This window comes from Ranitomeya variabilis, chromosome 2 (genome assembly GCF_051348905.1).
Source record: "Ranitomeya variabilis isolate aRanVar5 chromosome 2, aRanVar5.hap1, whole genome shotgun sequence".
Lineage (NCBI taxonomy): Eukaryota > Metazoa > Chordata > Amphibia > Anura > Dendrobatidae > Ranitomeya > Ranitomeya variabilis.
The window spans coordinates 15,687,823-15,714,571 of record NC_135233.1 but is presented as its reverse complement, the minus strand read 5'-3'; the positions used below and the strand labels follow the sequence as shown (position 1 = coordinate 15,714,571).

The following is a 26,749-nucleotide window of genomic DNA, read 5'->3' as shown; positions in this document are numbered from 1 at the left end:
CTGACAGGGCCGTGATACTAAATGTCTCCATGATATCCAGGTATAAGACGCTCTTCCATCAGCTGAAAAGTCTCAAGACGGAGATCGAACATCTGCAGCTTCTACTGGAGAAGGCGAAAGTCCGACTGCAGAAAGAGTTCGAGGACTGGTGGTGTCAGGAGACCGAAGATCTACAGGTATAACCTCACCTGCACCATCAGGGGGATAAGCGGCATTCTCAGTGATGTCACCGCTGATCTCTGGTGATGGATAGGAGGCATTCTCAGTGATGTCACCGCTGATCTCTGGTGATGGATAGGAGGCATTCTCAGTGATGTCACCGCTGATCTCTGGTGATGGATAGGAAGCATTCTCAGTGATGTCACCGCTGATCTCTGGTGATGGATAGGAGGCATTCTCAGTGATGTCACCGCTGATCTCTAGTGATGGATAGGAGACATTCTCAGTGATGTCACCGCTGATCTCTGGTGATGGATAGGAGGCATTCTCAGTGATGTCACCGCTGATCTCTGGTGATGGATAGGAGGCATTCTCAGTGATGTCACCGCTGATCTCTAGTGATGGATAGGAGACATTCTCAGTGATGTCACCGCTGATCTCTGGTGATGGATAGGAGGCATTCTCAGTGATGTCACCGCTGATCTCTAGTGATGGATAGGAGACATTCTCAGTGATGTCACCGCTGATCTCTGGTGATGGATAGGAGGCATTCTCAGTGATGTCACCGCTGATCTCTGGTGATGGATAGGAGGCATTCTCAGTGATGTCACCGCTGATCTCTGGTGATGGATAGGAGGCATTCTCAGTGATGTCACCGCTGATCTCTGGTGATGGATAGGAGACATTCTCAGTGATGTCACCGCTGATCTCTGGTGATGGATAGGAGGCATTCTCAGTGATGTCACCGCTGATCTCTGGTGATGGATAGGAGACATTCTCAGTGAGGTCACCGCTGATCTCTGGTGATGGATAGGAGGCATTCTCAGTGATGTCACCGCTGATCTCTGGTGATGGATAGGAGGCATTCTCAGTGATGTCACCACTGATCTCTGGTGATGGATAGGAAGCATTCTCAGTGATGTCACCGCTGATCTCTGGTGATGGATAGGAGGCATTCTCAGTGATGTCACCGCTGATCTCTAGTGATGGATAGGAGACATTCTCAGTGATGTCACCGCTGATCTCTGGTGATGGATAGGAGGCATTCTCAGTGATGTCACCGCTGATCTCTGGTGATGGATAGGAGGCATTCTCAGTGATGTCACCGCTGATCTCTAGTGATGGATAGGAGACATTCTCAGTGATGTCACCGCTGATCTCTGGTGATGGATAGGAGGCATTCTCAGTGATGTCACCGCTGATCTCTAGTGATGGATAGGAGACATTCTCAGTGATGTCACCGCTGATCTCTGGTGATGGATAGGAGGCATTCTCAGTGATGTCACCGCTGATCTCTGGTGATGGATAGGAGGCATTCTCAGTGATGTCACCGCTGATCTCTGGTGATGGATAGGAGGCATTCTCAGTGATGTCACCGCTGATCTCTGGTGATGGATAGGAGACATTCTCAGTGATGTCACCGCTGATCTCTGGTGATGGATAGGAGGCATTCTCAGTGATGTCACCGCTGATCTCTGGTGATGGATAGGAGACATTCTCAGTGAGGTCACCGCTGATCTCTGGTGATGGATAGGAGGCATTCTCAGTGATGTCACCGCTGATCTCTGGTGATGGATAGGAGGCATTCTCAGTGATGTCACCACTGATCTCTGGTGATGGATAGGAGACATTCTCAGTGATGTCACCACTGATCTCTGGTGATGGATAGGAGACATTCTCAGTGATGTCACCGCTGATCTCAAGTGATGGATAGGAGACATTCTCAGTGATGTCACCACTGATCTCTGGTGATGGATAGGAGGCATTCTCAGTGATGTCACCTCTGATCTCTGGTGATGGATAGGAGACATTCTCAGTGATGTCACCGCTGATCTCTGGTGATGGATAGGAGGCATTCTCAGTGATGTCACCTCTGATCTCTGGTGATGGATAGGAGACATTCTCAGTGATGTCACCGCTGATCTCTAGTGATGGATAGGAGACATTCTCAGTGATGTCACCGCTGATCTCTAGTGATGGATAGGAGACATTCTCAGTGATGTCACCGCTGATCTCTGGTGATGGATAGGAGGCATTCTCAGTGATGTCACCTCTGATCTCTGGTGATGGATAGGAGGCATTCTCAGTGATGTCACCTCTGATCTCTGGTGATGGATAGGAGGCATTCTCAGTGATGTCACCGCTGATCTCTGGTGATGGATAGGAGGCATTCTCAGTGATGTCACCGCTGATCTCTGGTGATGGATAGGAGACATTCTCAGTGATGTCACCGCTGATCTCTGGTGATGGATAGGAGGCATTCTCAGTGATGTCACCTCTGATCTCTGGTGATGGATAGGAGACATTCTCAGTGATGTCACCGCTGATCTCTGGTGATGGATAGGAGGCATTCTCAGTGATGTCACCTCTGATCTCTGGTGATGGATAGGAGGCATTCTCAGTGATGTCACCTCTGATCTCTGGTGATGGATAGGAGACATTCTCAGTGATGTCACCGCTGATCTCTGGTGATGGCTAGGAGGCATTCTCAGTGATGTCACCTCTGATCTCTGGTGATGGATAGGAGACATTCTCAGTGATGTCACCTCTGATCTCTGGTGATGGATAGGAGGCATTCTCAGTGATGTCACCTCTGATCTCTGGTGATGGATAGGAGGCATTCTCAGTGATGTCACCTCTGATCTCTGGTGATGGATAGGAGACATTCTCAGTGATGTCACCTCTGATCTCTGGTGATGGATAGGAGACATTCTCAGTGATGTCACCGCTGATCTCTGGTGATGGATAGGAGGCATTCTCAGTGATGTCACCTCTGATCTCTGGTGATGGATAGGAGACATTCTCAGTGATGTCACCGCTGATCTCTGGTGATGGATAGGAGGCATTCTCAGTGATGTCACCTCTGATCTCTGGTGATGGATAGGAGGCATTCTCAGTGATGTCACCTCTGATCTCTGGTGATGGATAGGAGACATTCTCAGTGATGTCACCCCTGATCTCTGGTGATGGATAGGAGACATTCTCAGTGATGTCACCGCTGATCTCTGGTGATGGATAGGAGGCATTCTCAGTGATGTCACCTCTGATCTCTGGTGATGGATAGGAGACATTCTCAGTGATGTCACCTCTGATCTCTGGTGATGGATAGGAGACATTCTCAGTGATGTCACCGCTGATCTCTGGTGATGGATAGGAGGCATTCTCAGTGATGTCACCTCTGATCTCTGGTGATGGATAGGAGACATTCTCAGTGATGTCACCGCTGATCTCTGGTGATGGATAGGAGGCATTCTCAGTGATGTCACCTCTGATCTCTGGTGATGGATAGGAGACATTCTCAGTGATGTCACCTCTGATCTCTGGTGATGGATAGGAGGCATTCTCAGTGATGTCACCGCTGATCTCTGGTGATGGATAGGAGGCATTCTCAGTGATGTCACCTCTGATCTCTGGTGATGGATAGGAGACATTCTCAGTGATGTCACCTCTGATCTCTGGTGATGGATAGGAGACATTCTCAGTGATGTCACCGCTGATCTCTGGTGATGGATAGGAGACATTCTCAGTGATGTCACCTCTGATCTCTGGTGATGGATAGGAGGCATTCTCAGTGATGTCACCTCTGATCTCTGGTGATGGATAGGAGGCATTCTCAGTGATGTCACCGCTGATCTCTGGTGATGGATAGGAGACATTCTCAGTGATGTCACCTCTGATCTCTGGTGATGGATAGGAGACATTCTCAGTGATGTCACCGCTGATCTCTGGTGATGGATAGGAGACATTCTCAGTGATGTCACCTCTGATCTCTAGTGATGGATAGGAGGCATTCTCAGTGATGTCACCGCTGATCTCTGGTGATGGATTGGAGGCATTCTCAGTGATGTCACCGCTGATCTCTGGTGATGGATAGGAGGCATTCTCAGTGATGTCACCGCTGATCTCTGGTGATGGATAGGAGACATTCTCAGTGATGTCACCTCTGATCTCTAGTGATGGATTGGAGGCATTCTCAGTGATGTCACCTCTGATCTCTGGTGATGGATAGGAGGCATTCTCAGTGATGTCACCGCTGATCTCTGGTGATGGATAGGAGGCATTCTCAGTGATGTCACCGCTGATCTCTGGTGATGGATAGGAGGCATTCTCAGTGATGTCACCGCTGATCTCTGGTGATGGATAGGAGGCATTCTCAGTGATGTCACCGCTGATCTCTGGTGATGGATAGGAGGCATTCTCAGTGATGTCACCGCTGATCTCTGGTGATGGATAGGAGGCATTCTCAGTGATGTCACCGCTGATCTCTGGTGATGGATAGGAGGCATTCTCAGTGATGTCACCGCTGATCTCTGGTGATGGATAGGAGACATTCTCAGTGATGTCACCTCTGATCTCTAGTGATGGATTGGAGGCATTCTCAGTGATGTCACCGCTGATCTCTGGTGATGGATAGGAGACATTCTCAGTGATGTCACCGCTGATCTCTGGTGATGGATAGGAGACATTCTCAGTGATGTCACCGCTGATCTCTAGTGATGGATAGGAGACATTCTCAGTGATGTCACCGCTGATCTCTAGTGATGGATAGGAGACATTCTCAGTGATGTGACCTCTGATCTCCGGTGATGGATAGGAGGCATTCTCAGTGATGTCACCTCTGATCTCCGGTGATGGATAGGAGACATTCTCAGTGATGTCACCTCTGATCTCTGGTGATGGATAGGAGGCATTCTCAGTGATGTCACCGCTGATCTCTGGTGATGGATAGGAGGCATTCTCAGTGATGTCACCGCTGATCTCTGGTGATGGATAGGAGGCATTCTCAGTGATGTCACCTCTGATCTCTGGTGATGGATAGGAGACATTCTCAGTGATGTCACCGCTGATCTCTGGTGATGGATAGGAGACATTCTCAGTGATGTCACCTCTGATCTCTGGTGATGGATAGGAGACATTCTCAGTGATGTCACCTCTGATCTCTGGTGATGGATAGGAGACATTCTCAGTGATGTCACCGCTGATCTCTGGTGATGGATAGGAGACATTCTCAGTGATGTCACCACTGATCTCTAGTGATGGATAGGAGGCATTCTCAGTGATGTCACCGCTGATCTCTGGTGATGGATAGGAGGCATTCTCAGTGATGTCACCGCTGATCTCTGGTGATGGATAGGAGACATTCTCAGTGATGTCACCTCTGATCTCTGGTGATGGATAGGAGGCATTCTCAGTGATGTCACCTCTGATCTCTGGTGATGGATAGGAGGCATTCTCAGTGATGTCACCTCTGATCTCTGGTGATGGATAGGAGGCATTCTCAGTGATGTCACCGCTGATCTCTGGTGATGGATAGGAGGCATTCTCAGTGATGTCACCGCTGATCTCTGGTGATGGATAGGAGACATTCTCAGTGATGTCACCTCTGATCTCTGGTGATGGATAGGAGACATTCTCAGTGATTTCCTACAGTAAGTCCCGTTTCCTTCCTCTTGCAGGATCGCCCAGAGTCGGATGTACGTGGTTCTCCGCCATCGCTCTCGCAGCGGCCGCTCAGGTACAGTCCGTGTATCTTGCAGGACGTCAGTCATCGTTTTTGTTCTTATTGTGTCAAGTGAATTCATGTGAAGTTGTTTCTGTATGATAATTCCCTCCCTGAATTTCACATTATACGGGAGGATTATTAGAAATGGAGGATGGTTGGAGTTTAAATGGATAAAAGGTATGTTTTATTATTATGAAAATGACGATCATATTTAAATACATGGTAGAAAAAGACAGACAGATTTATATATAGAAAATTTATGTAAGTATAGGCTACGGGCAAATCATGAATCCCTCAACATTGATGTCACAATGGTAAAAGTATATCCGCGTCATCAATATAAGTGAGACAATAAGGCCGGCGTCACACTAGGCATATGAAAATACGGTCTGTTTTTTACAGCCGTAATACGCAGTAATTGTCCCAAAACACAGTTCCGTATTCAATGCGAGGATGCGATTTTTACGCACACATTTATCCGTGTGTCATCCATATGGCTTCCGTACAGCCTTTTTTTATATATTATATATATATATGTCAGTGAGACACATATATATATATATATTTATATTTAATTCAGCGCTAGATAGCAGAGAAGGCGGTAATTTAATTGCCGGCTTTTCCTATTCACAAACCCGACAGGATTTGAGACATGGTTTACATACAGTAAACCATCTCATATCCCTTCTTTTATTACATATTCCTCTTTACTAATGTAAGAAGTGTCTTGGTGTCAAATTTGGGGGCTCTAGCTATTAAATTAAAGGGTTAAATCCCGGAAAAAATTGGCGTGGGCTCCCGCGCAATTTTCTCTGCCAGAGTGGTAAAGCCAGTGACTGAGGGCAGATATTAATAGCCTAGAGAGGGTCCATGGTTATTGGCCCCCCCTGGCTACCAACATCTGCCCCCAGCCACCCCAGAAAAGGCACATCTGGAAGATGCGCCTATTCTGGCACTTGGCCACTCTCTTCCCACTCCCGTGTAGCGGTGGGATATGGGGGTAATGAAGGGTTAATGTCACCTTGCTATTGTAAGGTGACATTATGCCAGATTAATAATGGAGAGGCGTCAATTATGTCACCTATCCATTATTAATCCAATAGTAGTATATGGTTAATAAAACACCCACGCATTATGAAAAAGCATTTTAATGAAATAAAGACACAGGGTGTTTTAATATGTTATTTTACTCTCAATCCCCCTGAAGACCCTTGTCACCTGAAATAAAGTTAAAAGAACAAACAACAATACTCCATACCTTCCGTCGTTCAGTCTTGTCCCACGCTGTAAATCCATCTGAAGAGGTTAAATCATTTTACACCCAGGAGCTCTGTTAATGCAGCCGTGCTCCTGACTGTAAAACTTGGTGAATGAATGGAATGCAGGGGAATGTACTGTAGTTACCTCGAGTCACGGTGATGCGCCCTCTGCTGGATGAACTCATATGAACTCGAGCGTGAGAAAATATTCTGAAAAGTTCCCAGGCTGGAGTTCATATGAGTTCATCCAGCAGGGGGCGCAGCACCGCGACTTGAGGTAACTACAGTACATTCCCCTGCATTCCATTCATTCACCAAGTTATACAGTCAGGAGCACAGCTGCATTAGCAGAGCTCCTAGGTGTAAAATGATTTAACCCCTTCAGATGGATTTACAGCGTGGGACAAGACTGAACGACGGAAGGTATGGGATATTGTTGTTTGTTTTTTTTAACTTTATTTCAGGTGACAAGGGTCTTCTGGTGGATTAAGAGTATAATAAAATATGAAAACACCCTGTGTCTTTATTTCATTAAAATACTTTTTAATAATGTGTGTGTGTTTTATTAACCATTTCGTACTATTGGATTAATAATGGATAGGTGTCATAATTGATGCCTCTCCATTATTAACCTGGCTTAATGTCACCTTACAACAGCAAGGTGACATTAACCCTTCATTACCCCATATCCCACCGCTACAGGGAGTGGGAAGAGAGTGGCCAAGTGCCAGAATAGGCGCATCTTCCAGATGTGCCTTTTCTGGGGTGGCTGGGGGCAGATGTTTGTAGCCAGGGGGGCCAATAACCATGGACCCTCTCTAGGCTATTAATATCTGCCCTCAGTCACTGGCTTTACCACTCTGGCGGAGAAAATTGCGCGGGAGCCCACGCCAATTTTTTCCAGAATTTAACCCTATAATTTAATAGCTAGAGACCCCAAATTTTACACAAAGACACTTGTTACATTAGTAAAGAGGAATATGTAATAAATGTAGGGATATGAGATGGTTTACTGTATGTATCCATGTCTCATATCCTGTCGGGTTTGTGAAGGAGAGAGGAAAAGCCGGCAATTGAGTTACTGGCTTTCCTGCTATCTAGCGCTGTATTAAATGTAAATATATATATATGTGTATATATAGGTGTCTCACTGACATATATATATATATGTATATATATATCTAGTCTATGTGTACACATTTATTCTACCTATTCTATTCTATTCTGTCAGTGTGATTGTACTGTACACCGCACTGAATTACCGGCTTTTCTGATATATAGCACTGAATATATATATATGTGCCTCACTGATATATATATATATATATATATATATATATATATATATACTATGCTATGTGTACACATTTATTCTACCTATTCTATTCTATTCTGTCAGTGTGGTTTTACTGTACACCGCACTGCATTGCCGGCTTTTCTAGAGAACACCGCTGCGTATTTCTCGCAAGTCACACTGCTGGTCCGTGTGTAATCCGTAATTTTCTCGTCCCCATAGACTTTTATTGGCGGATTTTTGGCGCAATACGCTGACAAACACAGCATGCTGCCATTTTCTACTCCTGTAACATACCGTATATTACGGATGCGTAATATACGGCAGATAGGAGCTGGGCCATAGAGAATCATTGGGCCGTGTGCAATGCGTATTTTCTGGACATATTTTCTGCGCTCATACGTCCGTAAAACTCGCTAGTGTGACGCCGGCCTTATACTGAGAGGCCATCTTACCCACAGGTCAGAAATACCAGGATTGTTACCAAAGAGTAACAGAGAAATCCCCGACGCGCGTTTCCCGTGTATTTCACTAGCTTTCTCACGGGGAATTAGTATCTATGGTATCTGATAGGACCTTTATGTGTCCACGGCAATGGTCATGTGGGTACCAATGGGATCTGGGGCCGGCGCCTGCACCATACGCCGCCCACATCACACCAAAGTCACCTGGCGATCAAGTCGAAGTTGCGCATGCCCAGGAGCGTGGCTGTTGGCAAGGCTCCCAGACATGCGCAGAAGCCACGGAGATGCAGCAAGAACAGCGTCGGCGAGGCGCGCAAGTGCACGTCGATCCCTTTGGGGAATGAAGGGATTTGTATACAAACTCGGACAGAAATACCAAAGCATAATCAAGCATCCAGTGAGTAAGAAAAAGAAAATAGCAATTCCACAAATAATCATAATCTAGTTTATGATGTATCCAACTAGTCCCAGGGAGAACCACACACTTGTCAGTCAGGCCTCATTCACACTTCCGTCTTTCAGCTCCCGTCACAAGGATCCTGCATTTTCTCATAGACTTGTATTAGCAGCGGATTGTGACGGATGGCCATCCATTTCATCCGTCGTGCACTGGATCCTGCATAAAAAAACGGTCCGTCGGGCAGAGAAAACGTTCAGAGGAACGTTTTTTCTGCACGTCGGAAAATTGGTCAGCAACGCATCCAGCGCTGCCCGTCACTGGCTACAATGGAAGCCTATGGGCGCAGGATGCGTCGCTGCCTGTGAAAGGCAGGAATCCAGCGACGGATCCCGTCTTTTCAAACTGAGCATGCGTGGAAGAATTTCCCATCAGGGTCTTTCTCTCTCGCTCGCTCTCTTTCTCTTTTTACTATTAATGCTGCCTATGCAGCATCAATAGTAACAAGATAGACTGTGAAAAATAATTAAAAAAATTAAAAAATCGCAATATTGTCACCTACCGAAGTCCCGCGCAGCGTCACCGATGCTCCCGGCAGCCAGCGTTCCTAGTAATACATTGGGAAATCTCGCGAGATTTCGCAATGTCTTACTAGGAAGTAACGCCAGCTGCCGGGAGCATCGCGGCGCGGGAACGCCGGTAGGTGAGAATACTGTGATTTTTAATTTTTTTTTAACCTGGTTTGTGTTGCGTATGCGTTTTCGCAGCGGTTTTCCATAAGGCTCTGTCCTGTCCCCAGTATTACAAGTGGGGACCACAAGGCTCTGTCCTGGCCCCAGTGTTACAAGTGGGGACCACAAGGCTCTGTCCTGGCCCCAGTGTTACAAGTGGGGACCACAAGGCTCTGTCCTGGCCCCAGTGTTACAAGTGGGGACCACAAGGCTCTGTCCTGGCCCCAGTGTTACAAGTGGAGACCACAAGGCTCTGTCCTGGCCCCAGTGTTACAAGTGGAGACCACAAGGCTCTGTCCTGACCCCAGTGTTACAAGTGGGGACCACAAGGCTCTGTCCTGGCCCCAGTGTTACAAGTGGGGACCACAAGGCTCTGTCCTGACCCCAGTGTTACAAGTGGGGATCACAAGGCTCTGTCCTAGCCCCAGTGTTACAAGTGGGTACAACAAGGCTCTGTCCTGGCCCCAGTGTTACAAGTGGGGACCACAAGGATCTGTCCTGGCCCCAGTGTTACAAGTGGGGACCACAAGGCTCTGTCCTGGCCCCAGTGTTATAAGTGGAGACCATAAGGCTCTGTCCTGGCCCCAGTGTTACAAGTGGGGACCACAAGGCTCTGTCCTGGCCCCAGTGTTACAAGTGGAGACCACAAGGCTCTGTCCTGGCCCCAGTGTTACAAGTGGAGACCATAAGGCTCTGTCCTGGCCCCAGTGTTACAAGTGGGGACCATAAGGCTCTGTCCTGGCCCCAGTGTTACAAGTGGAGACCACAAGGCTCTGTCCTGACCCCAGTGTTACAAGTGGGGACCACAAGGCTCTGTCCTGGCCCCAGTGTTACAAGTGGGGACCACAAGGCTCTGTCCTGGCCCCAGTGTTACAAGTGGGGACCACAAGGCTCTGTCCTGACCCCAGTGTTACAAGTGGGGATCACAATGCTCTGTCCTGGCCCCAGTGTTACAAGTGGGTACAACAAGGCTCTGTCCTGGCCCCAGTGTTACAAGTGGGGACCACAAGGATCTGTCCTGGCCCCAGTGTTACAAGTGGGGACCACAAGGCTCTGTCCTGGCCCCAGTGTTACAAGTGGAGACCATAAGGCTCTGTCCTGGCCCCAGTGTTACAAGTGGGGACCATAAGGCTCTGTCCTGGCCCCAGTGTTACAAGTGGGGACCACAAGGCTCTGTCCTGACCCCAGTGTTACAAGTGGGGATCACAAGGATCTGTCCTGGCCCCAGTGTTACAAGTGGTGACCACAAGGCTCTGTCCTGGCCCCAGTGTTACAAGTGGGGACCACAAGGCTCTGTCCTGGCCCCAGTGTTACAAGTGGGGACCACAAGGCTCTGTCCTGGACCAGTGTTAACAAGAGGGGACCACAAGGCTCTGTCCTGGAACAGTGTTACAAGTGGTGACCACAAGGCTTTGTCCTGGCCCCAGTGTTACAAGTGGGGACCACAAGGCTCTGTCCTGGCCCCAGTGTTACAAGTGGGTACCACAAGACTCTGTCCTGGCCCCAGTGTTACAAGTGGGGACCACAAGGCTCTGTCCTGGACCAGTGTTACAAGTGGTGACCACAAGGCTTTGTCCTGGCCCCAGTGTTACAAGTGGGGACCACAAGGCTCTGTCCTTGCCCCAGTGTTACAAGTGGGGACCACAAGGCTCTGTCCTGGCCCCAGTGTTACAAGTGGGGACCACAAGGCTCTGTCCTGGCCCCAGTGTTACAAGTGGGGACCACAAGGCTCTGTCCTGGCCCCAGTGTTACAAGTGGGGACCACAAGGCTCTGTCCTGGCCCCAGTGTTACAAGTGGGGACCACAAGGCTCTGTCCTGGACCCAGTGTTACAAGTGGGGACCACAAGACTCTGTCCTGGCCCCAGTATTACAAGTGGGGACCACAAGGCTCTGTCCTGGCCCCAGTGTTACAAGTGGGGACCACAAGGCTCTGTCCTGGCCCCAGTGTTGTTCGACATTTTTATAAATGATCTAGATAAGGGAACTGAAGGTAATTGAATCAATTTTTCAGATGTAAAGCTCGGAGGAATAGCTAACACCAGACAAGACAGAGAAAGGAATCAGAAGGATCCAGATAAGCTTGAACAATGGGCAGCGACTAGTAGAATGGTATTTAATAGGGAGAAATGCAAGAAAAACGAAAATTTCATCTATAGAATGGGACAAATAGAATTAAGCTACAGCACGTGTGAAAAAGACTTGGGTATACTAATAGATCACAGACTGCACAGGAGTCAACAGTGTGATGCAGCAGAAAAAAAGGCAAACACAGTTCTAGGATGTATAAGAGAAGCAAAGAGTCTAGATCACGTGAAGTCATTATTGCCCTCTACTCCGCCTTGGTCAGACCTCATCTGGAATACTGTCTCCAGTTTTGGGCATCACATTTTAAATAAGACATTGAAAACTGGAGCAAGTTCAGAGAAGAGCGACCAGGATGGTGAGCGGACTGCAAAGTATGTCATATGAAGCACGGTTACAGGATCTGGGAATGTTTAGCTGCAAAACAGAAGACTGAGAGGAGACTTAATAGCTGTCTACAAATATCTGAAGGGCTGTCACAGTGTAGAGGGATCATCATTATTCTCATTTGCACATGGAAAAGATTGGAGAAGATACAGATTAGATATTAGAAAAAACGTTTTGACAGTGAGGGTGATCAATGAGGGGAACAGGCGGCCACGAGAGGTGGTGAGTTCTCCTTCAATGGAAGTCTTCACACAGAGGCTGGACAGACATTATTATTATTATTACTATTTATTGTTATAGCGCCATTTATTCCATGGCGCTTTACATGTGAGGACGGGTGTACATAATAAAAACAAGTACAATAATCTTAAACAATACAAGTCATAACTGGTACAGGAGGAGAGAGGACCCTGCCCGCGAAGGCTCACAATCTACAAGGGGTGGGTGAGGATACAGGAGAGAGGACCCTGCCCATGAGGGCTCACAATCTACAAGGGGTGGGTGAGGATACAGGAGGAGAGAGGACCCTGCCCGCGAGGGCTCAGAATCTACAAGGGGTGGGTGAGGATACAGGAGGAGAGAGGACCCTGCCCGCGAGGGCTCACAATCTACAAGGGATGGGTGAGGATACAGGAGGAGAGAGGACCCTGCCCGCGAGGGCTCACAATCTACAAGGGATGGGTGAGGATACAGGAGGAGAGAGGACCCTGCCCGCGAGGGCTCAGAATCTACAAGGGATGGGTGAGGATACAGGAGGAGAGAGGACCCTGCCCGCGAGGGCTCACAATCTACAAGGGATGGGTGAGGATACAGGAGGAGAGACGACCCTGCCCGCGAGGGCTCACAATCTACAAGGGGTGTGTGAGGATACAGGAGGAGAGAGGACCCTGCCCACGAAGGCTCAGAATCTACAAGGGGTGGGTGAGGATACAGGAGGAGAGAGGACCCTGCCCGCGAGGGCTCACAATCTACAAGGGATAGGTGAGGATACAGTAGGTGAGGATAGAGCTGGTCGTGCAGCGGTTTGGTCGATCGGTGGTCAGACATCTGTCTGAGATGGTTTAGTGACTCCTGCATTGAGCCGGGGGTTGGACAGGATGACCCCGGAGGTCCCGATGACCCTGGAGGTCCCTTCCATCTCTAACATTGTAGGACTCTATGATTCTATAAGCAGTTGCCTAAATTAGTAAACTGCAGAACATGTTCACACTTCATTCATCCTCCCCAGTATATACAGAATCGTAGACATCATTTATTCGTCCTGCTCAGGGACAAGATGAGGTCCGGCGCGCTACATCCTGCGCTTCCCACATGGTCCAGGCCTCACTATTATGGCAGAAGGACGTTCTCACAGAGCGGCCTCCACCTCCAGCCTCCCTGCAGCAGATGAGCAGATGTGGGGCCTCAGCGGAGCCTGTTACTGCTCGCTCCCCGCCGCGGTGCTAACATTTCATACTCCTCATCCGTATAATCCGTCTGTATCGGCCTCAGTCATAGACTCCCGGGCCTGACCCCTGTGCTGCTGGATCCTCTGCTACATCATGTCATGTACTCCTCACCTCCAGAGCTGCATTCATCAATCTTATATTCCAGTCACATCCAGAGCTGCATTCATAAATCATTAACTACAGTCACATCCAGAGCTGCAATCATAAATCATTAACTACAGTCACCTCCAGAGCTGCATTCATCAATCTTATATTCCAGTCACATCCAGAGCTGCATTCATAAATCATTAACTACAGTCACATCCAGAGCTGCATTCATAAATCATTAACTACAGTCACATCCAGAGCTGCATTCATAAATCATTAACTACAGTCACATCCAGAGCTGCATTCATAAATCATTAACTACAGTCACATCCAGAGCTGCATTCATAAATCATTAACTACAGTCACATCCAGAGCTGCATTCATAAATCATTAACTACAGTCACATCCAGAGCTGCATTCATAAATCATTAACTACAGTCACCTCCAGAGCTGCATTCATAAATCATTAACTACAGTCACCTCCAGAGCTGCATTCATAAATCATTAACTACAGTCACCTCCAGAGCTGCATTCATAAATCATTAACTACAGTCACCTCCAGAGCTGCATTCATCAATCTTATATTCCAGTCACATCCAGAGCTGCATTCATAAATCATTAACTACAGTCACCTCCAGAGCTGCATTCATAAATCATTAACTACAGTCGCATCCAGAGCTGCATTCATCAATCTTATATTCCAGTCACATCCAGAGCTGCATTCAGAAATCATTAACTACAGTCACATCCAGAGCTGCAATCATAAATCATTAACTACAGTCACCTCCAGAGCTGCATTCATCAATCTTATATTCCAGTCACATCCAGAGCTGCATTCATAAATCATTAACTACAGTCACCTCCAGAGCTGCATTCATAAATCATTAACTACAGTCACCTCCAGAGCTGCATTCATCAATCTTATATTCCAGTCACATCCAGAGCTGCATTCAGAAATCATTAACTACAGTCACATCCAGAGCTGCAATCATAAATCATTAACTACAGTCACCTCCAGAGCTGCATTCATCAATCTTATATTCCAGTCACATCCAGAGCTGCATTCAGAAATCATTAACTACAGTCACCTCCAGAGCTGCATTCATCAATCTTATATTCCAGTCACATCCAGAGCTGCATTCATAAATCATTAACTACAGTCACCTCCAGAGCTGCATTCATAAATCATTAACTACAGTCGCATCCAGAGCTGCATTCATAAATCATTAACTACAGTCACCTCCAGAGCTGCATTCATCAATCTTATATTCCAGTCACATCCAGAGCTGCATTCAGAAATCATTAACTACAGTCACATCCAGAGCTGCAATCATAAATCATTAACTACAGTCACCTCCAGAGCTGCATTCATCAATCTTATATTCCAGTCACATCCAGAGCTGCATTCATAAATCATTAACTACAGTCACCTCCAGAGCTGCATTCATCAATCTTATATTCCAGTCACATCCAGAGCTGCATTCAGAAATCATTAACTACAGTCACCTCCAGAGCTGCATTCATAAATCATTAACTACAGTCACCTCCAGAGCTGCATTCATAAATCATTAACTACAGTCACCTCCAGAGCTGCATTCATAAATCATTAACTACAGTCACCTCCAGAGCTGCATTCATCAATCTTATATTCCAGTCACATCCAGAGCTGCATTCATAAATCATTAACTACAGTCACCTCCAGAGCTGCATTCATAAATCATTAACTACAGTCGCATCCAGAGCTGCATTCATCAATCTTATATTCCAGTCACATCCAGAGCTGCATTCAGAAATCATTAACTACAGTCACATCCAGAGCTGCAATCATAAATCATTAACTACAGTCACCTCCAGAGCTACATTCATCAATCTTATATTCCAGTCACATCCAGAGCTGCATTCATAAATCATTAACTACAGTCACCTCCAGAGCTGCATTCATAAATCATTAACTACAGTCACCTCCAGAGCTGCATTCATCAATCTTATATTCCAGTCACATCCAGAGCTGCATTCAGAAATCATTAACTACAGTCACATCCAGAGCTGCAATCATAAATCATTAACTACAGTCACCTCCAGAGCTGCATTCATCAATCTTATATTCCAGTCACATCCAGAGCTGCATTCAGAAATCATTAACTACAGTCACCTCCAGAGCTGCATTCATCAATCTTATATTCCAGTCACATCCAGAGCTGCATTCATAAATCATTAACTACAGTCACCTCCAGAGCTGCATTCATAAATCATTAACTACAGTCGCATCCAGAGCTGCATTCATAAATCATTAACTACAGTCACCTCCAGAGCTGCATTCATCAATCTTATATTCCAGTCACATCCAGAGCTGCATTCAGAAATCATTAACTACAGTCACATCCAGAGCTGCAATCATAAATCATTAACTACAGTCACCTCCAGAGCTGCATTCATCAATCTTATATTCCAGTCACATCCAGAGCTGCATTCATAAATCATTAACTACAGTCACCTCCAGAGCTGCATTCATCAATCTTATATTCCAGTCACATCCAGAGCTGCATTCAGAAATCATTAACTACAGTCACCTCCAGAGCTGCATTCATCAATCTTATATTCCAGTCACATCCAGAGCTGCATTCAGAAATCATTAACTACAGTCGCATCCAGAGCTGCATTCATAAATTATTAACTACAGTCACCTCCAGAGCTGCATTCATCAATCTTATATTCCAGTCACATCCAGAGCTGCATTCATAAATCATTAACTACAGTCACCTCCAGAGCTGCATTCATAAATCATTAACTACAGTCACCTCCAGAGCTGCATTCATAAATCATTAACTACAGTCACCTCCAGAGCTGCATTCATAAATCATTAACTACAGTCGCATCCAGAGCTGCATTCATAAATCATTAACTACAGTCACATCCACAGCTGCAATCATAAATCATTAACTACAGTCACATCCAGAGCTGCATTCATAAATCATTAACTACAGTCACCTCCAGAGCTGCATTCATAAATCATTAACTACAGTCACCTCCAGAGCTGCATTCATCAATCTTATATTCCAGTCACATCCAGAGCTGCATTCAGAAATCATTAACTACAGTCACATCCAGAGCTGCAATCATAAATCATTAACTACAGTCACCTCCAGAGCTGCATTCATCAATCTTATATTCCAGTCACATCCAGAGCTGCATTCAGAAATCATTAACTACAGTCACCTCCAGAGCTGCATTCATCAATCTTATATTCCAGTCACATCCAGAGCTGCATTCATAAATCATTAACTACAGTCACCTCCAGAGCTGCATTCATAAATCATTAACTACAGTCGCATCCAGAGCTGCATTCATAAATCATTAACTACAGTCACCTCCAGAGCTGCATTCATCAATCTTATATTCCAGTCACATCCAGAGCTGCATTCATAAATCATTAACTACAGTCACCTCCAGAGCTGCATTCATAAATCATTAACTACAGTCGCATCCAGAGCTGCATTCATAAATCATTAACTACAGTCACATCCACAGCTGCAATCATAAATCATTAACTACAGTCACATCCAGAGCTGCATTCATAAATCATTAACTACAGTCACATCCAGAGCTGCATTCATAAACCATTAACTACAGTCGCATCCAGAGCTGCATTCAGAGATCATTAACTACAGTCACATCCAGAGCTGCATTCGCAGTTCTGCTTTCTGCCTGGTGAAGTTTGCAGACATTTGTATCTAGAGGCTTGGCAGAGGAGCGCTGCAGTGCACTGATGTAAGATATAAAACAAGCTGGAGCCGCTGGAAAATAAAAGGTCAGGACTAACTAAAAAAATATATAGTAAAAGATCCCCAGACCCACAACTGCCCCATCCTAGATCTGCAGACAATGAAGAATAATGATAATTTCCAGAACAGAAAACCCACGGCCCTGTAACCAGCCATACACCAGAATGGATCTCCCCTGCCACCTTGTGGACTACGGCAGTAATGCAGGTCCTGCTGAACTGAAGTCTATTGGTGATCAGGGGTATATTAGGGGGAAGCCCTAGTGAAGAGTGACACCTTATTATTTCCATGGGTTAGACATTGACTTTAACACTTTTCCGACTCCTCTGAATTCTCTTCTGCAGTTTCCCAGATAACGCAGATCCAGCCGACAGCAGCCTCCAGAGAGGATTACAGAGGCCGACATCCAGTCACAGGTAACATCAAATTGCCCGCTCTGTCACTGTGCAGGCTTACGGATTTATACAGCCACCACTAGAGGGAGCTGACTACATACAAATTTATACAGCCACCCTAGGGGGAGCTCAGTGCATACAGATTTATACAGTCACCACTAGAGGGAGCTCACTACATACAAATTTATACAGCCACCACTAGAGGGAGCTCAGTGCATGCAGATTTATACAAGCACCACTAGAGGGAGCTTACTACATACAGATTTATACAAGCACCACTAGAGGGAGCTCACTACATACAGATTTATACAGTCACCACTAGGGGGAGCTCACTACATAGAGATTTATACAGCCACCACTAGGGGGAGCTTACTGCACACAGATTTATACAGCCTCCACTAGGGGGAGCTCACTACATACAGATTTATACAGCCTCCACTAGGGGGAGCTCACTACATACAGATTTATACAGCCACCACTAGAGGGAGCTCACTACATACAGATTTATACAGTCACCACTAGGGGGAGCTCACTACATAGAGATTTATACAGCCACCACTAGGAGGAGCTTACTGCACACAGATTTATACAGCCTCCACTAGAGGGAGCTCACTACATACAGATTTATAGTCACCAATCGATCAGACTAATAGAATTTCAGCTGCCATAAAGTAACTATTAATTTATTCTGTGTAGTGTTTTGGCTCTGACATAATATGTTGTAATGTGAGACTACCAGAAAAAATACATGTAAGTGTAACATTCTCCGTGTGTAAATGAACCCTTCTTCCGTTGCGTGTCGTTCCAGAGCTTCCCGGGGCGCAGACACTCCCATCCCTCTCACAGGCGACAGCCAGGTGGATGCTGACATTTTAGCCTTTGTCAGAGCGCGGCAGAACCTGCTGAACAGAACAGGTGATGGCGATATTGAGGTCACCCTCACCCCTACGTTCCCTGATCAGGTGTATGGAGGTGACGGGTTTAGGACGGTGGGGGGATCAGCTCGTGTGGTGTCTCACAGGCAATGCTTCCTGGGAGATTTATGTAAATTAGGTATATACCAGTAAGTCATGACATGGCGCCATTACTGGCCTCGCCCTAGACTCGCAGGTCGTGCCATGGTTGGGAGGGCTGAGCGTTCTCTAAACCGCTGCTGCCGATCATGCGCTCACGAGGAGCCGCCTTATTCTCGTGGAAGATTCGTCATCTGCAGTAAACACTTACCAGGCTCTCCTCCTCCGAGCCTTCCATGGCCGCGGGCAGCAAATGGCGTCCGGGCATCGGATGATCTCACAGCTTATCATGTAAACACAGAGAGGGGCCGGTAAATATGGGGGGCACTCAGGCCCCGCTTATCCCTCCTGGTGACCTTCTTGTAACAATGTCCTCATCCTGGTCACCTCATGTAAGAATGTCCCTATCCTGGTCACCGTCATGTAACAGTGTCCCCATCCTGGTCACCTTCTTCTAACAATGTCCCCATCCTGGTCACCTTCATGTAATTGTGTCCCCATCCTGGTCACCTACATGTAACAATGTCCCCATCCTGGTCACCTTCATGTAATTGTGTCCCCATCCTGGTCACCTTCATGTAACAATGTCACCTTCATGTAACAATGTCCCCATCCTGGTCACCTTCATGTAATTGTGTCCCCATCCTGGTCACCTTCATGTAACAATGTCACCTTCATGTAACAATGTCCCCATCCTGGTCACCTTCATGTAATTGTGTCCCCATCCTGGTCACCTTCATGTAACAATGTCCCCATCCTGGTCACCTTCATGTAACAGTGTCCCCATCCTGATCACCTTCATGTAACAATGTCACCTTCATGTAACAATGTCCCCATCCTGGTCACCTTCATGTAGCAACGTCCCCATCCTGGTCACCTTCATGTAACAATGTCCTCATCCTGGTCACCTTCATGTAACAGTGTCCCCATCCTGATCACCTTCATGTAGCAACGTCCCCATCCTGGTCACCTTCTTGTAACAACGTCCCCATCCTGGTCACCTTCATGTAACAATGTCCTCATCCTGGTCACCTTCATGTAACAGTGTCCCCATCCTGATCACCTTCATGTAGCAACGTCCCCATCCTGGTCACCTTCTTGTAACAACGTCCCCATCCTGGTCACCTTTATGTAACAATGTCCTCATCCTGGTCACCTTCATGTAACAATGTCCCCATCCTGCTCACCTTCTTGTAACAATGTCCCCATCCTGATCACCTTCATGTAACAATGTCCCCATCCTGGTCACCTTCATGTAACAGTGTCCCCATCCTGGTCACCTTCATGTAACAGTGTCCCCATCCTGGTCACCTTCATGTAACAATGTCCCCATCCTGGTCACCTTCATGTAACAATGTCCCCATCCTGATCACCTTCATGTAACAATGTCACCTTCATGTAACAATGTCCCCATCCTGGTCACCTTCATGTAACAATGTCCCCATCCTGATCACCTTCATGTAACAATGTCACCTTCATGTAACAATGTCCCCATCCTGGTCACCTTCATGTAGCAACGTCCCCATCCTGGTCACCTTCATGTAACAATGTCCTCATCCTGGTCACCTTCATGTAACAGTGTCCCCATCCTGATCACCTTCATGTAGCAACGTCCCCATCCTGGTCACCTTCTTGTAACAACGTCCCCATCCTGGTCACCTTCATGTAACAATGTCCTCATCCTGGTCACCTTCATGTAACAGTGTCCCCATCCTGATCACCTTCATGTAGCAACGTCCCCATCCTGGTCACCTTCTTGTAACAACGTCCCCATCCTGGTCACCTTTATGTAACAATGTCCTCATCCTGGTCACCTTCATGTAACAATGTCCCCATCCTGCTCACCTTCTTGTAACAATGTCCCCATCCTGATCACCTTCATGTAACAATGTCCCCATCCTGGTCACCTTCATGTAACAGTGTCCCCATCCTGGTCACCTTCATGTAACAGTGTCCCCATCCTGGTCACCTTCATGTAACAATGTCCCCATCCTGGTCACCTTCATGTAACAATGTCCCCATCCTGATCACCTTCATGTAACAATGTCACCTTCATGTAACAATGTCCCCATCCTGGTCACCTTCATGTAGCAACGTCCCCATCCTGGTCACCTTCATGTAACAATGTCCTCATCCTGGTCACCTTCATGTAACAGTGTCCCCATCCTGATCACCTTCATGTAGCAACGTCCCCATCCTGGTCACCTTCTTGTAACAACGTCCCCATCCTGGTCACCTTCATGTAACAATGTCCTCATCCTGGTCACCTTCATGTAACAGTGTCCCCATCCTGATCACCTTCATGTAGCAACGTCCCCATCCTGGTCACCTTCTTGTAACAACGTCCCCATCCTGGTCACCTTTATGTAACAATGTCCTCATCCTGGTCACCTTCATGTAACAATGTCCCTATCCTGCTCACCTTCTTGTAACAATGTCCCCATCCTGATCACCTTCATGTAACAATGTCCCCATCCTGGTCACCTTCATGTAACAATGTCCCCATCCTGGTCACCTTCATGTAACAGTGTCCCCATCCTGGTCACCTTCATGTAACAATGTCCCCATCCTGGTCACCTTCATGTAACAATGTCCCCATCCTGGTCACCTTCATGTAACAATGTCCCCATCCTGGTCACCTTCATGTAACAATGTCCCCATCCTGGTCACCTTCATGTAACAATGTCCCCATCCTGGTCACCTTCATGTAACAATGTCCCTATCCTGGTCACCTTCATGTAACAATGTCCCCATCCTGGTCACCTTCATGTAACAATGTCCCCATCCTGGTCACCTTCATGTAACAATGTCCCTATCCTGGTCACCTTCATGTAACAATGTCCCCATCCTGGTCACCTTCATGTAACAATGTCCCCATCCTGGTCACCTTCATGTAACAATGTCCCCATCCTGGTCACCTTCATGTAACAATGTCCCCATCCTGGTCACCTTCATGTAACAATGTCCCTATCCTGGTCACCTTCATGTAACAATGTCCCCATCCTGGTCACCTTCATGTAACAATGTCCCCATCCTGGTCACCTTCATGTAACAATGTCCCCATCCTGGTCACCTTCATGTAACAATGTCCCCATCCTGGTCACCTTCATGTAACAATGTCCCCATCCTGGTCACCTTCATGTAACAATGTCCCCATCCTGGTCACCTTCATGTAACAATGTCCCCATCCTGGTCACCTTCATGTAACAATGTCCCCATCCTGCTCACCTTCATGTAACAATGTCCCCATCCTGGTCACCTTCATGTAACAGTGTCCCCATCCTGGTCACCTTCATGTAACAATGTCCCCATCCTGGTCACCTTCATGTAACAATGTCCCCATCCTGGTCACCTTCATGTAACAATGTCCCTATCCTGGTCACCTTCATGTAACAATGTCCCCATCCTGGTCACCTTCATGTAACAATGTCCCCATCCTGGTCACCTTCATGTAACAATGTCCCCATCCTGGTCACCTTCATGTAACAATGTCCCCATCCTGGTCACCTTCATGTAACAATGTCCCCATCCTGGTCACCTTCATGTAACAATGTCCCCATCCTGGTCACCTTCATGTAACAGTGTCCCCATCCTGGTCACCTTCATGTAACAATGTCCCCATCCTGGTCACCTTCATGTAACAATGTCCCCATCCTTCTCACCAGTCCTTGCTCCGTCGGTGAACAGTGACCTCTTCCTCCTGCACAGCCGTGACAGCGCATGGCAGTGGCGTCATACACTGCCCACGCCGGCGTCAGCTGTCGCCGTCCTGTGATTGGCCGGTGGCTGGGACTGGTAGTGCGGTGCAGAGAGCTGGTCTCTGTGCCGTCATACAGTTCAATTGTGTGTGCATCCAAGGTCGCACATTCGGCTCAGATGGAGAGCTTTCACGTGCAGCCCCTCTACCGGGCCGCGATGGTCACGGGGAGCTCCGGTGCCTGCGAGCCGCGCGTTTGAGACCTCTGATTTGTGGGGTTGCTGTTCACAAGGAGCGACGTTGCCCCTTACACCTCGTACAGCCAATAACTCCGCGCCTCCTGCTGCTTCATTTAACCTTTAGGGAATTAATATTTCGGTAATGACAAAACGTCTAAGGCTTCATATCCATTGAAGGGGAAGATAAACCCTCGTCTGTGCTCCGCGTCCTCTCCAGATATTGTGCCGATATAATGTGAATGAACGGTGCAACTGTGAGGACCGCGGCGACTATTGCGCTGACCGGTCGGCTGCTGCGGCTCCTTGTGGTCACAGTGTGGCTGACCATTATGTCCAGCGGAGGAGATGACAGCGGCCGGGGGTAAAGCCGCCACCTGCGCTCTCCGGTTCATTACTCTGATGACACTGACTCATTCCCCTCCTTAATACCGCACATTTATCATTGTGCCGCTGATTATTCTGAAGGCTCCGCTCATCACGCTGACCCATGCAAAGTGTTTTTCCACTGCTCCATAGGAAAACACATCACACAATCCGGCCATTACATTAGGTCTAAGAATCCAGTCACATCCAGAGCTGCGCTACTATTACATGGTTACTTTGTGTTATACTACAGTCACATCCACAGCTGCATTCATAACCGTTCTCTTACTGTATGTTTTTTTTATACTCAAATCACCTCCATAGTTGCATTATAATCCTGCAGTTATATTGTGTCAAATCACTTCCAGAGCTGCATTCACAATCCTGCAGTCACATTAGATCGTACACATCAGTCACTTCCAGAGCTGCATTCACAATCCTGCAGTCACATTAGATCGTACACATCAGTCACTTCCAGAGCTCCATTCACAATCCTGCAGTCACATTAGATCGTACACATCAGTCACTTCCAGAGCTCCATTCACAATCCTGCAGTCACATTAGATCGTACACATCAGTCACTTCCAGAGCTGCATTCACAATCCTGCAGTCACATTAGATCGTACACATCAGTCACTTCCAGAGCTCCATTCACAATCCTGCAGTCACATTAGATCGTACACATCAGTCACTTCCAGAGCTCCATTCACAATTCTGCTGTTACATTAGATATTACACATCAGTCACTTCCAGAGCTGCATTCACAATTCCGCTGTTACATTAGATATTACACATCAGTCACTTCCAGAGCTGCATTCACAATCCTGCTGTTACATTAGATATTACACATCAGTCACTTCCAGAGCTGCATTCACAATTCTGCTGTTACATTAGATATTACACATCAGTCACTTCCAGAGCTGCATTCACAATTCTGCTCTTACTTTAGATCGTACACATCAGTCACTTCCAGAGCTGCATTCACAATTCTGCTGTTACATTAGATACTACACATCAGTCACTTCCAGAGCTGCATTCACAATCCTGCTGTTACATTAGATATTGCACATCAGTCACTTCTAGAGCTGCATTCACAATTCTGCTGTTACATTAGATATTACACATCAGTCACTTCCAGAGCTGCATTCACAATTCTGCTGTTACATTAGATATTACACATCAGTCACTTCCAGAGCTGCATTCACAATTCTGCTGTTACATTAGATATTATGCATCAGTCACTTCCAGAGCTGCATTCACAATTCTGCTGTTACATTAGATATTACACATCAGTCACGTCCAGAGCTGCATTCACAATCCTGCTGTTACATTAGATATTACACATCAGTCACTTCCAGAGCTGCATTCACAATCCTGCTGTCACATTAGATATTACACATCAGTCACTTCCAGAGCTGCATTCACAATTCTGCTGTTACATTAGATATTATGCATCAGTCACTTCCAGAGCTGCATTCACAATTCTGCTGTTATATTAGATCGTACACATCAGTCACGTCCAGAGCTGCATTCACAATTCTGCTGTTACATTAGATATTACACATCAGTCACTTCCAGAGCTGCATTCACAATCCTGCTGTCACATTAGATATTACACATCAGTCACTTCCAGAGCTGCATTCACAATTCTGCTGTTACATTAGATATTATGCATCAGTCACTTCCAGAGCTGCATTCACAATTCTGCTGTTACATTAGATATTATGCATCAGTCACGTCCAGAGCTGCATTCACAATTCTGCTGTTATATTAGATCGTACACATCAGTCACGTCCAGAGCTGCATTCACAATTCTGCTACTACATTTTATCATGTAAGTTTTATTCACTTGACTAGTAGTATAAATTAGCATGGAGCTGTGATGTGGGCACAGTGCTGTGGCGGTATTATAGGATTCCTTTACCAACCGCGGACGCCTGGCGTGCTAGGTGTGAGATGTTTGTGGTTTATGCCGCCATTAACCCTTGTGTCACTGTCATCCATAGGCTCTGGCCACCAGTGACTTCTCATCACCTGTGCTCCACCATACGACAGATTCATCAGCGAGTTGTCACCTCCCAGCAGAGATCCCGTGCAGGGCCGGGGGTGAGATGAGGAGTGATCGGTGTGTCGGCGGAGGATCAGGCGGTGCCGGCGGAGGATCGGTGGTGGCGGCGGAGGATCAGGCGGTGCCGGCGGAGGATCGGTGGTAGCGGCGGAGGATCAGGCGGTGCCGGCGGAGGATCGGGCCGCACATGATCTGATCACTGTAAACCCGTCTCCTGCACTAAACCAGGTTTATTCTTAAGGAAACCAGTTCTGGGAATGACGGTATTATGGGTTATAGGAAACCGTCCGGAGCGCGGCAGATCGGCTTTTACTTGAAAGTAGAAGAAAATTGCGAGGGTGAGAAGATCCTGAAGCCGATCCTCCAGAAATCACAAGATTCGTCCATCTTATTACTGCCAAAATTTAAGAAAAGCGACTGTTCACTTGGAGACTCAGAATCCCCCGGAGGATTTAGATCCTGATGTCCTGTTCTGTTAATCAGGATTAGTATCGGCATTGGCTAAGAGCGCGGGGGGCAGGGGTCAGAGCATAGCTACATGGCCCCCATAATCCCGACATCTGGCCGTTCATCTCGTCGGCCATCACTGCAGATAATCGGTGCTGTCCCGCCTGTCGCCGGCCTTATTGCCATTTTCGCCATATTTTGTTTCATTGTATTTTCTTTACTTTGTACATTTTTTTTTTACTGTAGATTGTAATAAACTTTATGGAATTTTCTGCTTTCGCTTTGACTCCTGCGGCCTCCACCAGTTTATCATCACTTCACCTGCAGAGCAGGAAGCGGAGCGCGAGATCTAATCGGCTTTATCTGGAGAACACATTGATTTTTTTTTTCTTTCAACTAGAAAAAATCTGTTTACATCGCCTCGTGATTGCAGATTATCTCTGGCTACATTTACTTAACTGCGTCCTCCATTAATGGATCATATACAGATATGTGTGCACACATGTGCTCTTACATTACCTTATTCCTTCCAAGCATCACCAAACTCTGGCATCATCTCTTCTTTATACATGCAACCATCAGAGCCATCCTCCATGGCAGCTACAACCCATCTCTCATCCAACTCACGTTTATGTTGGCCACGATCCGGATTCCAACCCACTAAACTGTACTGAAGCCTCCGCAACCAAAGTAAATAACGATCTGCTATCTGCCACAAACTCAACACATTGCTTTCTGCTCCTGCGAGACCTGTGCTTTATTTTTACATTACTCTGTGCTCCTCCTAGACCTGTCCTCTGCCTTCTACATTACTCTGTGCTCCTCCTCCTAGACCTGTCCTCTGCCTTCTACATTACTCTGTGCTCCTCCTCCTAGACCTGTCCTCTGCCTTCTACATTACTCTGCGCTCTTCTCCTAGCCCTGTCCTCTGCC

General features: G+C 46.9%; 1 protein-coding gene across 2 annotated transcripts in view; it reads left to right on the top strand.

Moving 5' to 3' along the window:
- Window positions 1–26,095, top strand: part of KIF6 (kinesin family member 6) — a 192,684-nt gene extending 166,589 nt beyond the window's left edge. For both annotated transcript variants that reach the window (XM_077282021.1, XM_077282020.1), the window contains 5 exons: window positions 41–176; window positions 5,616–5,674; window positions 17,939–18,010; window positions 18,798–18,904; window positions 25,308–26,095. In XM_077282021.1, the coding sequence (XP_077138136.1) occupies window positions 41–176; window positions 5,616–5,674; window positions 17,939–18,010; window positions 18,798–18,904; window positions 25,308–25,324 (391 nt within the window). In that variant the 3' untranslated portion in view covers window positions 25,325–26,095. The remainder of the gene's footprint in view (window positions 1–40; window positions 177–5,615; window positions 5,675–17,938; window positions 18,011–18,797; window positions 18,905–25,307) is intronic.
- Window positions 26,096–26,749: the final 654 nt, after the last annotated feature.